This window comes from Hemiscyllium ocellatum, chromosome 20 (assembly GCF_020745735.1).
Source record: "Hemiscyllium ocellatum isolate sHemOce1 chromosome 20, sHemOce1.pat.X.cur, whole genome shotgun sequence".
Lineage (NCBI taxonomy): Eukaryota > Metazoa > Chordata > Chondrichthyes > Orectolobiformes > Hemiscylliidae > Hemiscyllium > Hemiscyllium ocellatum.
In genome coordinates, this window is record NC_083420.1 from 47,799,522 (window position 1) to 47,815,700 (window position 16,179).

Consider the following 16,179-nt stretch of genomic DNA (forward strand, 5'->3'; position numbering starts at 1 on the left):
TTAAGGTAGTTAATGCATTAGCCACACAGGCCAGAAAAGCTGTAGGTTCTATCCAGGACCAGCATTGCTTTAGTAGATCCCAGACAAGGATGGATTTAGTAACATACAATGGCCTTAGTATACTGGGTTATCAGTGATTAAAATCAGCATCACTAGAAATGTGGTAAGGTTCAGATGTTTGATGACTGGAAGCCTAAGTCTAGTGGGATTCCACAGGGATCAGTTTTGGGGTCCTTAATGTTTATGATGTAAAAACAATTTAGACTCAAATGTAGGAGAGTTAATAATTGAGTTTGTGGGTGATATGAAAACCGGTAAGGTGGTGTATAGTGAGGAAGATAGCCTTAGATTATAGGAAGACATAGGTTGATCAGATGGGCTGATCAGTGGCAAATGGAGTTCAATCTGGATAAGTGTGAGGTGATACACTTGTGTAAGACATACAAGATACATGGTGATTGATAAAATCCTGGGAAGCACTGAAGATCAGAGGGACCTGGGTATGCATGTCTAGTGATCCCTTCTGTAGTGGGACAAGTAGATAAGGTGGTTACGAAGGCATATGGGATACTTGTCTTTATTTGCTGAGGCATAGAATTTAAGAGCAGTGAGGTTATGCTGGCTCTGTATAAAATACTGGTTAAGTCACAGCTTGGTAGTAGTGTGCAGTTCTGGAATCCACATTACAGGAGGGTTATGATACACAGAGGGTGCAGAGGCGATTTACCAAGCTGTTGCCTGGGCTGGAGAGTTTTAGTTATGAAGAGAGATTAATATCCTGGGATGTTTTCTTTGGAACAGAGAATATAAGAAGAAGGCGCAGGCAATTCATCCCTCAAACCATTTGACATAATCATAAGTCCACTTCCCTGCTCGCTCTCCATAAGTCTTCAACTCTCACTACCACTTAAAAATTTATCTCTCCCTTAAGTTTGCTCAAGGTCCGAGCATCCACCACATTCAGAAGGAGTGAATTGCACAGATTCTTCCCTTTAAAAGAAGTAATATCTCCTAATCTCGAAGACTAAGGAAACTGAGGGAGTACATAATTGAGATGTATAAAATTATGATGGATGTAGACAGGGTACAGGAAGAAACTTTTCCCCTTCTTGCTGGATCAACGCCCAAGGGGCGTAGATTTAAGACAATGGGCAGAAGATTTAAAGGGGATAGCAGGAACAACATTCCCACCTAGAAATTCCCAGGTGGAAATCTTGAACTCACTGCCTATAAGGATGGCAGAGGCACAAATCCTCATAACATTTAAGAAATATTTCAGAATACATTTGGCAATGCCAAGGCATACATGGCTTAAAGCCAAGTCCTGGTAAATATGATTAGAATAATTGGGTGTTTTTGATTGGCACAGACTCAATGGACTGAAGGGCCTTTTTCTGTGCTGTAGATCCTTATGATTCTGTGACAGGATCAGCTACTGACTTTGTGAATGAACAGCCTGCTGTCACTTGTCTAGGCTGACTCAGGGAGAATGGGCAATCAGCTGTTCATAACCAGCACCTGTGGAGATGGACTGCAGAAAAGTAATCCATTCTGATAATGGTGATTTAGGATGAGCATTTGAGTCAACTTAACACTTGAGCTAACGATATTTTATGGCTATTACATATACAAGTGAATTTCTTTTTCTTTCACCTATCTTATCTCCAGATCTTACAATTGTTAATTTGGTATCAAAACAGTGAATAATTCAATTACAGATCCACTATTGGCAGCTTCAGAAGCAGAACGAAACACAAAAAGTGAAGATCCTCTTCCTCCCAGAGAACATTATCCGCTTAAAAAACTTAACCAGCTATACAGTTTATGTGGTTAGTGTGTCAGCATTCAATGCTGCTGGAGATGGACCCGGAAGTGAACCAGTTGAGGGAAGGACACATCAGGCTGGTAAGAGAAAAGTCAGCACCTTTGTCAAAGCTATGCAATAACTCTTATGAAAATATAATTATTACAGAAATCATTATGATATCCTAACAGTCATGCAATAAATATATTTTGAAACTATTGGGAATGTTCTGTCTTCCCCTGACATTTGTGCAATATATTTCAATACAGGTCAATAACTGTCCTCATCGTTTCAGAGTTGTTTATCTGGGGGGAATCTATAACATATGATTGGGAAACTACATCAATATGCATGCAAGATTTGGCTGGATCCCTCAGTTTATACAAAAGAAGAAACAGTAAGCAGTTGCTTGCACTAGAACTAGTATTGACCAGATGCCCCAGTGCTTCTGACTGCAGATGGGCCAGCAAATCGGTCACTCCAGATACTACTTGTCGTATTAAAAGGTAAAAAGAAGATCTTGGACCCAACCACCTCCCCACCTTGCAGGCCCCAACATCCCCCATTATGGGGTCTGATATCTTCCAACCACCTTGACTTCCCTAAACACCCAGTCACTTACCATGCCACCTTTCACTTTGGCATTCTACCTGGTCAAATTGACTCTGATTCTGGACTTCAGAATAGTGCACCTGACTGCTGTGAAAAAGGGAGCATTGTTTGCTTTCCCTGAACAGTTCTGTGCTATGTGGGAACTGTTGGGATAGAAGGTTGGCGGCTCTGCATTTCCGAAGGAGCCATTATCGGAATGTCCTGTCAGAAAAGTGGAGTTTTTATGACATTGAACAGAAACAAATTAGAAATCTGAGAGATTGCCACTCCTTAGAAAGCCAAGCCCCTCATTTCCCTAATAATACTGTCATTGTGATTGGTTTAGTATTAACAGCATCTTTGTGAGGTAAATACACAAGCAAACATAGCAGCTGTTTCTTGACCAGTTTATTATTTGTGGGCATCTGGAATTCACTACCTGTAAGAATGTAGAGGCAGAAACCTGACAACATTTAAGAAGTATTTAGATGTACACTTGCTATGCTGGCAAATGGGATGAGAATAGTTAGTCAGTTGTTTTTGATTGGAAGGGAAAAAAGTTTTTTTCTGTACTGCAGACCTCTATAACCCATGACCGCAATATTTCAGTGTATCATGTAACATGTTGTCTTCGGAACAAAAGGAAATATTACATAGAATCAACTCTATGCAGCCACTTTTAGAAATACCGTACCTTTCTGCAGTATCACTGAAGCCTCTTTATTAAACCATTAGTGAATCTATTCCTTTATGCTGTCTCCTGCCAACACAGAAAAAAACACTTGTGTAGAAATTAATGGACATAATACATTAATATAGAGATCACAACGGAATTAATATAAAGCCTCAAACCTATATGTTGAATATTTTATATTATACTGTTTATGATGCTCATACTGATGTAGCATTAAATTAACCTAACACACAGATAATCCATAACTACTTCCATGATTGTTTTTATTTGTCCAGGTCGTAAACAGTGAAATACAATTTTTGGAAGTATTATTACAGAACAAAATTACTTCAAAGTTTGTTAGAGTCACTGCTAAACTCAATTCGCAATTTTTGCATTGTAAAATTTGACAGATTTGTTACATTGTCTCTGGGTCATTATTCAAAGAATCACTGCTGAATTGGTTTACAGTAATGATATTATAGAGCTGCACTAGACTTTGTCTCAGGATTGTTATATGATACTGCTCCAGAGTTTTCTTCTTTCATAACAATGATAAATTTATTCTTAAACAATATACTGTTACTTAATACCCAAATTTACATCTAAGAGAGATGTGCATCTGACAATTAGAAAGATGAATCATTGGTAGCTCCACTCCTACAGTTAGAGTCTACATATAATTTTGCTGCTGTCTGCAAAGAACAACAGACTTTGTCTTTTCTTCATGAAACTTATTATGAAATAGTTGCTGAGTCAAATCTTTAGAAATCACTTAGGTTTTTGCAACATTTGCAGCTTTTTTCACATAAAGGTTGCATTCAAAGCCTTTGACTTTCCAATACTTAAAAACAAACCAATATATTTATTGTTCCATTTGCTTCCCACTCTCCTAAGCCTCGCTCATGCCATGCATCATTTTACAGTTTACTGGAGCTAAGCATTGTCCTTCTTTTCTTAACTGTCCTGAGCACTGGCATGTTTTGGCCTATAGTAATTCAGTTTGTGAAAAGACCAATTTCATATTTTTACTCAGAGTGTTTTTCTATCATATATCTTCCAGGAAGGATTTTCTTCTTCCAAACTTTCCTTAGTCCAAGGATATGCTTAACTTTGCTTCAGCTTAGCACCTCCCTTTGAAAGATAATTAAGATCAGCAAATACATATATGGAAAATTACAGATATAAATTTATACCCCTACCCTACAGTTCTGTAACATAACTTTCTGAAATCTCAGTGAGTGTACCCAGCTTGTTACATTGTAGAATTATTTGTTCAGCTTCTCTGGTGACTTCTTCACTGAGTCTCACAAACCAGGAAGACTACAGATTCATTCACCAGTTCCATCTATGTTACCTGACATTTAACTGTCTAACTGCCAAAAGTGCAAGTTAGTCATTTGTAGAACTGATTTTTTTTTTCCATTTTGGGTAGAGTTTTTTAAAGAGATTCATGGTGCCCAGTCCTCCATTGGCCATGATAACATTTTTCACCAAATCTTTTGTTCTTCATCTCATTAGTTAAGCAACTGGCCTGTGTAGCCCCCCATCTTGTGGAAGCGCACAACTGGAGAGGTGGACATGCTCATAGTAGGAAGGATTTGCAATGTTCATGCTGCTGGTGCCATTTTTAAACATGAGCTTTACAGCATTTCAGCTGATACAAGTAGGAACAAGCTTTCACTGCACTGTAATTCCCAAGGAAATTGCCGACAAAGAGTTAGCTCCTGGGAGATGAACAGAAATTGCTGGAAAGCTCAGCAGGTCTGGCAGCATCTGTGGAGAGAAGTCAGAGTTAACATTTCAGGTCACATGGCCCTTCCTCAGAACTCAGGCAATGCGAAATGTTGACTCTGATATCCCTCCACAGATGCTGCCAGATCTGCTGAGCATTTCCAGCAATTTCAATTTTTGTCTCTGATTTACAGCATCCACAATTCTTTAGATTTTTATTGAGTTAGCACCTGAGTTTGCTGACAAGGAGCTGGTGGATGGCATGGTAGAAACAAAGGCAGCATACATCCTGCTAACTGGCAAAGAAGGCCATGCCCCCTGTCCAAGACAGACCGGACCAAGGTAGCAACCTGAGTCAATGGATTGAAGTAGATGAAATGCAATGCACAGAGGCACAGGAAGAAAGTTCATGATCTTCTTCTATCTCTCATTCCTTAAACCATGACATTTATGACTGCAACCAAGGCATTTTACTTTAATGTGGACAACATTAATTGTGTTAGGGGATGGCCTGCGTAGATATTCCACTCGTTGTTGGATTCAAAGATTCATTCTATCTATCAGCTTTCCAAGGTATCACACTGTCATTCAAGGAAGGGAGATGTTCATGAGTCCATTCTCCCTCAGTGCATTAGCTTGCTTAGAGAAACTGCACAAAGTGCTGTGTGTCTCAGGTTGAATGCTATTTTCCAGGATGCTCACACAATACAAAGTAATTTAGCATTCCACATGAACTCTGAAACATTGGTTGTCTTTCAATGATGAAAAGGTCAAAAGGAAGTTCCTTAGTTTTCTTCTCAATCTGCTGCCTATCATGAGAGACCTCACTACACAACACTCAGTTATCATATGCTGACTGAAGCCTTGAGATGGATATCCTCAGCAGCGTTTAACACTAGTGAACCGCCTCTCTGCTGCTTTTTCCCCGTCAATACAACCCGTGATGTATAGATACGTAAAAGTGGGATCAGGCAAAGATAGCAAATGTAATATCAGCTGGATAATGAAGCACTTATTCAGCAATAAACAAGATCGAGGACTGAAAAAGTAACCAAGTCTATGCATACTTTGCATTAAACAGTGGCTGCTTTCCAAATAACCAGTAGAAAGTTACACAATTAAAGGAATTCCAAACCAAGTTTATTTATGCTGGAAGCGAGTTTCAGTTAGGTTCTCTCTGGATTCTCACACTTGATGCACACTCTATCATGGTCTCTTTAATATCCCTCCCAGTCAATATCCTGATCTTCATCCTTATCATCATTCTCACAAGATTCCTCTCAGTGCCCCAATTCCTTTGCATTCAGGACATATCTCCTCTCTGTTGACTCTAGATATTAAGAGCACATGCTACAATGATGCAGTGTCCTTTTCAAGCTTTATCTTGCAGGGCCCTATTGTAGGCATTGACATGTCATCTTAAACAGGCTGGTCCTGCTGATTCTCTGCATTACCCTGAGGGCTTCATAAATTAGTCATGAGCCATGTCTGGAGCAGAGCCCATGTTTCCCAATAGTCATCCTTCTAATGCCTGAGGATCATGGAAGGACATAAGAAATTGAATTCTTCATATGTATACATTATGGCAGTCCCAGAATGCCTAGTGCACACCTCAAAACCTAGTCAGATATAATTGAAACATTGATGGAGTGGAAGCCATTTCCATTGATGAACTTTGTGAGTTAATGATAGGATGCTCTCAAATCAACATGGTGCATTCCAAAACACCCTGCATCTATGGAAAAAAAACTTACTGGCTACTTAATGCTTCTTGTCACACGAAAAGGTTATGAAAATGGCATCAGTAATGTTGTGGGTCAAGATTCGGGAGATCCCACACAGATCCTGAGTTGATCCTTGAAATGTGCCATTGGCATAAAATTCAGAGCAGTTAGAACTTTGAGGGCTACCCAATCCTTCTGAGCACCGTTTCTGCTCCAGCTGATGACATAATTCACTGATGGTGTCCAGGACATCTTTAATCTGATCGTGCGCTGTCTTTCCAAGAAACTGACAGCAAAGCCAGGAAATGAAGAGATTGTACATTCTCCTCTGCTTTCTTTTTGGATCTGCCCTGCTGCTTTTCTTTCTGGGGGCTTTGCAGCAGCTACAGGAGTTTGCTGTTTCAGCTAACAATATTAAATTATTCTCTCGTTTGACATTGTCTTCCATCTGAAGTAATGCCATGGGGATTGCAGCCATGGCAATGCCCATGTCAGGCACGTGAGCAGATAATCTGTGGGACATGTTAGAAAGAAAACATCATTTCATGGGTTGTATTCCTGAACACTGTCATCATTCACCGTGAAGTGCCATGTTATACCCTGATATGTATTCCATGGAGGCTTCATAGAGAGATAAATGTCAGGCCTGAATAAGGAGCTCTGAGGGATGTAACCTTATCCAAATGTATGTTGTGTAGCCAAAATGTTCATGCTATAATGCAGGAGTGAAATTCTGGCTGTAAGCCACCATGATGGTGCCCTCCTCCCAAAAATAGGTACTTTTGAACACTACAAACTGACCTTGCATGCTTGCGGTTTAGTGTGCAAATGTGGCAGCTCCGAAGTTTTGTCTTATGAATATATGAACAAAGAGCAAGTGTAGGCCACTCATCCCTTTGAGCCTGCTCCACTATTTAATCTGACTAGGGCTGATCCGATTCTAACTTAAAGTCTACGTTCCTGCATATCTCTGATTAACTTAAATCCCCTTGATAATCAAGAATCTATCTCCTGATGAAGGGCTTATGCTCGAAACGTCGAATTCTCTATTCCTGAGATGCTGCCTGGCCTGCTGTGCTTTGACCAGCAACACATTTGCAGCTGTGATCTCCAGCATCTGCAGACCTCATTTTTTACTACAAGAATCTATCTCCCTCTGCCTTAAAAAAAATTTAAAGTTTCTGTATTCACTGGTTTTCCAAAAGACATTCCACCCTCTGAGAGATAAAAATGTTTCTTCATCCCTGTTTAAATGGGTGACCTTCTAATTTAAATAAAGACTCCTGGTTCTGGATTCCCTCATAAGAGGAAACATCCTTTCTACAGTCAAATGGTCAAGTCCATTCAGGATTATGTATATTTGAATTTAATCACCTCAGACTTTCCTAAATACAGGCCTAATCTTTCTTCATATCACAGCACACTAATTCCGGGTATTGATTGAGTAAATCTTCTCTGAATTGCTTCCAAAACATTAGCATCCTTCTGTAAGTACAATGACCAGTAATGTACACAGTATTCCAAATGCTGTCTTGCCAATTCCTTGTATAACTGAAATGTAAGCTCAACTTGAGCGTTGAATTCCTCTTGCAGCAAAACAAAACGTTCTGTTAGCTTTCCTGATTATTTGCTGTACCTGAATGTTAACCTTATGTGATTCATGCACTTGAACACTCTCATCTCTCTGCGTCTCAGAGCTCTGCAACTTCTCACCATTTAGATAACATGTTTCTATTTTTATTCATACTGCTAAAATGGACAGTTTTACACTTTCCCAATTGTATTCCATTGGTCAGATCTTTGCCCACTCATTTAAGCTATCTATATCCCTTTGTAGGTTATTTACGCCTTCTTCATGACTCACTTTCCTACCTATCTTCTGTCAATTGCCAATTTAACTACAATACCTTCAGTCTCTTCATCCAAATCATTTATATAAATTGAGTTCAGGTCTGAGCATCGGCCCCTGTGCACAGTGCAAATGGCATCTTGCCAGCCTGAAAAAGATAGATTTATTCCTAGTCTTTGCTTCCTGTTAGCAAACAATCTTCTATCCATGCCAATATGTTGCCCCCTATAGCATGAATTTTTTTATTTTCCACAATAGTTAATAATTAGCCTGGTTCCAGCAGAAGTCTTCCAATGTTAGCTATAAAATGTGTTTCGCAGAAAAGCCTAAGTGGCACTTTTAAGTTACTGTCTAATAACACTTGGCTGATATGTCAGAGGCAATTAGTACAAATAATGTAATGGTCATGATTGTTGAGGTTAAATTGGTAATGTCTATTCTTGGAAAACGATCGACCTGCCGATGAAAATCAGTTTGAAGCTAGTTGGGTGGCATGGCATTTGTGAATCAGTGGATGCTTGATTAATATAATTGGCCTTAGGCCAGACCTCACATTCAATCAATTATACTCTAACAACAATGGGAAAGACAGTTTCTCACTCTGTCCGCTCTGCATGTGGTAGCACTCATTTGAGGTGTGACCATTTAAGTAAGAGAGAGGAGGGCTGCCAACATATGGGTATATTGCAAATGTGACCCACATTCATAAGATAGCAGCATTGAAGCAGAGTCCAGAAACCTCCATTCTTATTACTCATTTCATTTTCTGAGCTGCTGCTACCTTGTTGCAGACTAATTTCTAACAGTAGGTCGATAAATTTGGGAACATCAGAACTCACCTTAATTTATACTGTGCCCTTGAAACAATGGTAATAATAAGCATAAAAGCCATCTTATTTTCTTTCCAACAAAATAGCTAAAGGTGAATTTATAACTGTCTATCAGTTTGCAATACCAAAGTTCAAGAGTTTTGGTTTGTTATTTTATTGATAACAGTACTGGGGTAACGTTTTTTTCTGGAGTACTGATGACCTCGGTCATCCTGCTATGGGAAGAATATTATTAAATTGGAGAGGATTCAGAAAAGATTTACCAACATGTTGCCAGGATTGGAGGGTTTGCACTATAAGGAGAGGATGGATAGACTGGGACCTTTTTCACAAGAGCGTAGGAGATTAAGGGGTGACCTTTCAAAGGTTTATAAAATTACGAGGGGCATAGATAAGGTGAGTAGCAAAGGTCTTTTACCTTGGGTAGAGGAGTTCAAACTAGGGTGCATATTTTTAAGGAGAGAGGCGAAAGATTTAAAAGGGAGCTGAGTGGCAATCTTGGCCGGCATGCCCAAGGTGAACCGCAGGGTCTGTTTCCATGCTGTGTGACTCTGACTGTATAACTTGAGCAGGCTCTGCAAATAGATTGCAAGACTGCGGGCTGATTGTAATTTGATATTGGTATTTACTGCACCTTTTGCATAGGTAGAGATTTAATAATCAAACAATATTATAATACATCAAAAGGCATGTGGATAAGGATAAGGTGTTTGCCAAGTACACACTGTATCCAATAGCTCATAAGACACACAAAACGGTGTCCTCCCTGCACCATTAGAATCATGCAAGCATATAAGAACTGTTCGTGTGGTGCGGTGCTGGTGTCCTTACCTCTGAGCTAAGGAAGCCTGGGTTCAAGTCCCACCTGCTTCAAATGTGGGTCATAACATCCCTGAAAATATTGATTAAAAATATTATATGAACCGCTTGATGACTAAAGAAATCAATACTGGGCCCACTTTTGTTTATCGTTTATGTAAGTTTATATTTATATTTGGATGAGAATGCAGATGGCATAGTTAGTAAGTTTGCAGGTGACAACAAAATTGATGGTCTAGTGGACAGTGAAGATTACAAAGAGGTCTTGATCAAATGGGTTGAGAAGTGGCAAGAGGAGCATATTTTAACCAATGTGAAGTGTTGCATTTGGTAAAATAAACAAGGGCAAGACTTATACAATTAATGGTCAGGGCCCGGATGATATAGTAGAAAAGAGAGATCTAGGGGTTCAGGTACATACTTCTCTAAAACTTGCACCACAGGAAAAAAGGATGATTAAGAAAGCTTTTAGCACAGTTGTCTTCATTGCTTAGATCTTGGAGTATAGGAATTGGGATGCCATGCTGAGGTTGTAAAGAATGTTGGTGAGGCTACTTCTGGATAGCTGTGTGCAGTTCTGATCACCTTGTTATAGGAAGGATATTATTAAACTGGAGAGATTTACCAGAAAGGTTTTGCCAGGATGTTGCCAGGATTGGAAGATTTGAGTTATGAGAGGCTGGATGGGCTGACACTATTTTTCACTGGAGCTCAGAAGGTTGAGGGGGTAACCTTAAAGAGGTTTATAAAATCACGAGGGATATAGATAAGGTGATCAGATAAGGTTTTCTCCCTATTGTGGGGGGAGTTTGAAATGGTTTGCGTGAACTACTTGGACCTCAGTGTCTGTTTCCATGCTGCATGACTCTATCTGGAAGCTGCATAAATATAATAATAATGGTGTTGCTGATTAGTCATTGCCATTATGATAGCTACACGTCTGGCCTTCTGTGTTGAAAAAAATCAATACTTTCTCAATGTAAATGTCTAGGAAAGAGGAGGATGGAAGTTAATTATTTTTTGTTTTCTTGTAAATTTAAGATAGAGCAGTCAGATCAGTTAAAGTTTTCTCATTGTAAATGGAAATATTATTTATATTCACAAATATTTTGTTTATTGTTGTGTCCCTTTTCAGTTTCTGTCATCAAAATATATGAGCCATTATATATTGTGAGAATTCAGATTTCAAGACTACGTTATCCTATTTTTCAGACAGTTAATTGTCAATATTGAATCAGTTCCATCAAGTTTAGCACAGCAATGTATTTAGTGATACAAAAGTAGACATTAATAGCTGAATTACTATAATGAAGTCTAAATGTTTTTATGTAATAGTCAAAATGAAATTATAAGGAAAGCTAGGAAGAAATAAAGCTTTTTTTTCTGACAGACTTTAATGTAGTATTGAGAATTGAAGATGAAATTCTCTTTAGAATTGAAATGCTGTTTACAAGAATTTTAATGTGTGTTGCTTATTTTTTGTAGATTTTATTGTGGCAAATTATTCAACAAAATCAAATCTATTTGTTGAGATAAGCATCATTTAATCAGTGAAGTGTTCTCTTTTTAACAGTCAAATGGCCCAGAGATTTCAAGGAGTAGCATTCACAGTCAGATTGCCCCTCTGCTCCATCTCTTTTTCCTTGAGATGTCAGTCCTGCATTTCTAGCCAGCATATCCAATCTAGAAAATACCTGAAACCAAACAGTTCCCTTATAGAGCAGGTCAGACGAAGTCAAACCATACCCCAGTTACAGCAGTCATTGTGCCATGTGGCTCAATGGTTAGTTATGGAGCAGGTTCGATTCCAGCCTTGGATGATTGTCTGTGTGGAGTTTACATATTCTCCCCATGTCTGCATAGAGTTCCTCCAGGTGTTCTGTTTCCTCCCACAGTTCCAATGTGTACAGATTAGGTTGATTGGCCATGCTAAATTGTCCCATAATGTCCGGGCTTGGGCAGGTTAAATGGGGTTAGCTATGATAAATGTGGAGTTATGGGGACAGGATGAGGAAGTAGGATGGTGTTGGAGGTTCGATGTAGACTCAATGGGCCAATGGATTCTGTGATTCCATGTCCTGTGTTTTAAATGTCTCACAGCAGAGCTTGCCACTTTTACTGTGAAAAGATAAGAATGTAAAGTGTAAGGTGAGGGTGGCAGTTGATTAAGGGTTAGGCACCAAGTAAGAAGAATGTCAGATGGGCAGAGTGCCAGTTAAATGATAAAGTATTAAGGGTAGGTTGGGGTTGGTGAGGGTAGGAGAAGGATCCAGTGACGAGTGAGTAGGGTGCCTTTGGTTCGATGGCAATGGCGGTGCTGGGTCCAAAAGAGAGAGCTGGGGGAATCAGGTTTAGCAGGGAGGAAGAGGAGGATTTCAAGTCTGCTAGTGAGGTTGTTGGTATTGGTCTGGTGCCAGAGAAGGTTAGGTGAAGATGATTGAGATGCATTCGGTGTGGTGAGAGGGTGTTTTATCCAGCAGAGAGGGGGGGAGATCCGGGCTGGCAAGGGAATTGTTGGATCCTATGGGAGAAAGAATTGTGTTGATTTAGGCGGGTTCTTGATTGTCGGGGCTCCACGGCAGAAAAGGGGTTTGTGGCAGTGGTGAGTCGTGGGGGTCAGCTTAATAATTACCCCGCAGTTAGACTAGGTTTTTAATCCTCTGAATTTTCCTTGGTAACTATTAGCTTAACTGAAATGTGTCCCTCCAAATAAAGACAGGAGCATTATCTATTGATTCCTTTAACCACAAGTGCTATTTCTATCTCCTTTTTGAAAACACATTGTTTTAACCTCAACAACTTTCTGTTGTTGTGAATTCCACAGGCTCACCACTCTAGGTAAAGAAATTTCTCTTAATCTCAGTCCTGAAAAGGTTTACCCTTTATCCTTAAACTATGACCCCTAGTTCTGGACTCCCCCAACATTGGGAATATCCTACCTGCATCTAAACTCTTTAGTCCTGTTAGAATTTTAAATGTTTCTAAGGGTCCCCCTTTTGTTTTAACATCCAGTGAATACAATTCTAATCAACCCAATCTCTCCTCATACATCAAGCCTACCATCCCAAAATCAATTTGGTAAATCTTTGCTGCATACCCTCTATAGTAAAAATATCCTTCCTCAAATAAGCAGAACAAAACTGCACATAGTGTTCCAGGTGTGGCCTCGTCCATGCTCTGTATAATGCATCAAAACATCCTTGTTCCTGTACTCTAATCCTCTTGCTATGAAGGTCAACATACAGTTTGTCTTCTTTACTGCCCACTGCACCTGCACATTTACTTTCAGCAACTGGTGCACAATGGTACCCAGGTCTCGTTGAACATTCCCCTTTTACAAATTACAGCCATTCAAATAATAATCTGTCCTCTTATTTTTGCGACCAAAGTGGATAACCTCACAGTTAACCACATTGTACTGCATCTGCCATGCATTTGCCCAGTCATACATCGCAACATCTCTCATCTCACCATTCCACACAACTTTGCGTCACCAGCAAATTTTGAGATTTAATATTCAGTGTCCTCATCTAAATCACTAATGTATACCGATTCCTCCAGGACCCCAGTAGTCACTGCCTGCCACTGGGGAGAAGACCCATGTATTCCTACTCTTTGTCTCCTGTCTGCTAACTAATTTTCTATTCATCTCATTACATGACCCCAATCCCATGCGCTTTAATTTTACACATCAGTCTTTACATGGGACTTCATTGAAAGCCTTCTGAATGTCCAAATAAAACACAACCACTGGCTCTGCCTGATCACCTCCAGTAGTTACATTCTTGATCAATTTCGGAAGATTTGTCAAGCATGATTTCCCTTTTGTAAATCCATGCTGACCATGTTTAATTCTCTCACCGTTTTCTAAGGTTTGCTATAAAAATCTTGATTACAGTCTGTAGCATCATGTCCATTAGTGATGTCAGACTCACTGGTCTGCAATTCTCTGCTTTCTCTCTACCTCCTGTTTTAAATAATGAAGTTAGCTTCCTTCCAATCTATAAGATCTGTTCCAGAATCTAGAGAATCTTGGAAGATGACCACCAATGTATCCACTATTGCTAGGGCCACTTTCGTAATTACAATGGCATGTAAATTTTCTCTTAACTTTAATATTCTTTCAGAGGTTCCAGATGCAAGAAAATTGCCTATCAGGATCTTCAAATTCCTGGGCAATTCCCATGGAGTCCCCTGCGACTGGATCTGCATCGAGCTGTGTTTACAGCCCCATTCTAAGCTGCTGCAACAACTCCCCGACTGTCAGAATATCCTGGCCGCATGATATAGGAACTCTTACTTGTTTTAGCGAGTTTTGAGAAGGTTTATAGCTCAGGTTGAGGTTCTGGATGTAGTTTTGCTCACTGAGCTGGAAGGTTCATTTCCAGACTTCATCTCCCTGCTAGGTAACATCTTCAATGGGCCTGTGGGCAAAGCACTGCTGATAATTCCTGCTTTCTATTTATTTGTTTGGGTTTCTTTGGATTGATGATGTCATTTCCTGTTCTTTTTCCTCAGAGGATGGTAGATGGGGTCTAACTTGATGTGTTTGTTGATAGAGTTCCGGTCGGAATGCCATGCTTGTTCATTTGACTTTTGAAGGAGAAGGACCCCATTTAACCTATTCAGCAAAAGGTTCTATCTAACTCTCAAATGCAAGCGAATGAAAATTCCAAGGACTTAATCTAGCAATATTATCATTTAATTCACAGCCTCTGCAGAACTGAACCAATTGTGCAGAGATGGTTATTGTTGCTTTACTTTTTCCAATGAAAAAGTACAGGATAACAGTGTTCTTTTTTTCTGTTTTCACAAAGAAAATAGATTCCCAGGCAAGAGTTAATAACCCACATGCAAGGGAAATGTTAGATCTGGATAGTTCATCACTCTTTTTACAAATATAAACAAAAAAAACCATCAGTGTAAAAAAAAATACTGATCTTATAGTTGTTTCATCTTAAATTCACAATTGTTCATTTAACTGCCCACCTGTTCATGATTGTATTGTATTAGATATTGTTATGACCTAGCTGATTTTATTATTCAAAGTCCAATCCCAGTTGAAATATGGCTTGATCGATCATTTTTTGTTCTTTTTTATTTAAAAAGTTGGTCTTTCACTGAACACAAGCATGCAATGCTGTAGATTTGCTTTTAACAATAAAACAAATTTATTAGGCAAAAGAAAAGATAAAGTAAGATAAATCAAGCTATTTTCACACAATGTGATCTGAAAGATTTCAAGACTTGCAGTAGTAACATAATCCATCTATCCCAACAGCATCACTTTACAATACTCAAACTTGAGAGAGTGTTCACCTCTCTATCACAACCATAGGTTGAATATAATTGTGTCTTTTGACTCCCAGTTTTTAGAGTTTGGTAGCCTCTGGATCATTAATACAATTCAACATAGACTTTCTCTGCTTTAAATAATATCTTTTGGATGCTAAACAAACACTTATGGTCTAGAATTGTCACATTAAACCTATTGCACTAAGGTAATCTATTTCAAAACTACCTCCTTTCTTCAAGGGAAATATTTTATACATCTAACTTCAGCAAGTTTTGTGCAAAGTGAAACCAAGTTTTCCAAGCTGTGAAATGTCCCCTAAAAGCAAAAGAAAATGCCTGATTCTTCTAAATTTAAAGCAAGTTAATGGATCCTCAATGTTTATTTTGTCCTCACGAAAAGCTCTTCCAATGCAAACAAATTCCCATTATCATTCTAGGAAGTCTCACTCTTACTGGTTTTTAAAAAAAATTATTGCTCCAAAAATACTGACAAATTAAACATTAAATCCCCTCATACACTCAAACCAAAACCCACATGGCGCATTCAAGTCTCACACTCCAAAATAAATGATTTTAAAACATATATAAATCACACACCTTATATCATAATATTGGTTAGCAAAATAAAAATAATTTTTGCATTGGAATATATCCTATTGGATTTCTCAATCAGTCACTTGGTGATAGAGGAATGTAGTCAGGCAGTAATTTCATTCATGTAGCATTTCCTTTGACAGGTGGAAGGAGTTATTTGGCTGAAAATAGAAAGAAGAAAGAAAATTATTTCAAGGAATATGGTTCCTCTTGATTCATAATCCTTTCTAATGTGTATTTCAAGTTACTTTGTGTTATGCAAAAAC

At 38.9% G+C, this 16,179-nt stretch overlaps 1 protein-coding gene across 1 annotated transcript in view; it reads left to right on the forward strand.

Annotated features, from left to right (window-relative positions):
• The window catches only part of sdk1a (sidekick cell adhesion molecule 1a), an 827,262-nt gene that overhangs the window by 771,347 nt on the left and 39,736 nt on the right, over positions 1 to 16,179 (forward strand). Inside the window, exon 37 of the mRNA XM_060840817.1 lies at positions 1,719 to 1,905. Within this exon, the coding sequence (XP_060696800.1) occupies positions 1,719 to 1,905 (187 nt within the window). The remainder of the gene's footprint in view (positions 1 to 1,718; positions 1,906 to 16,179) is intronic.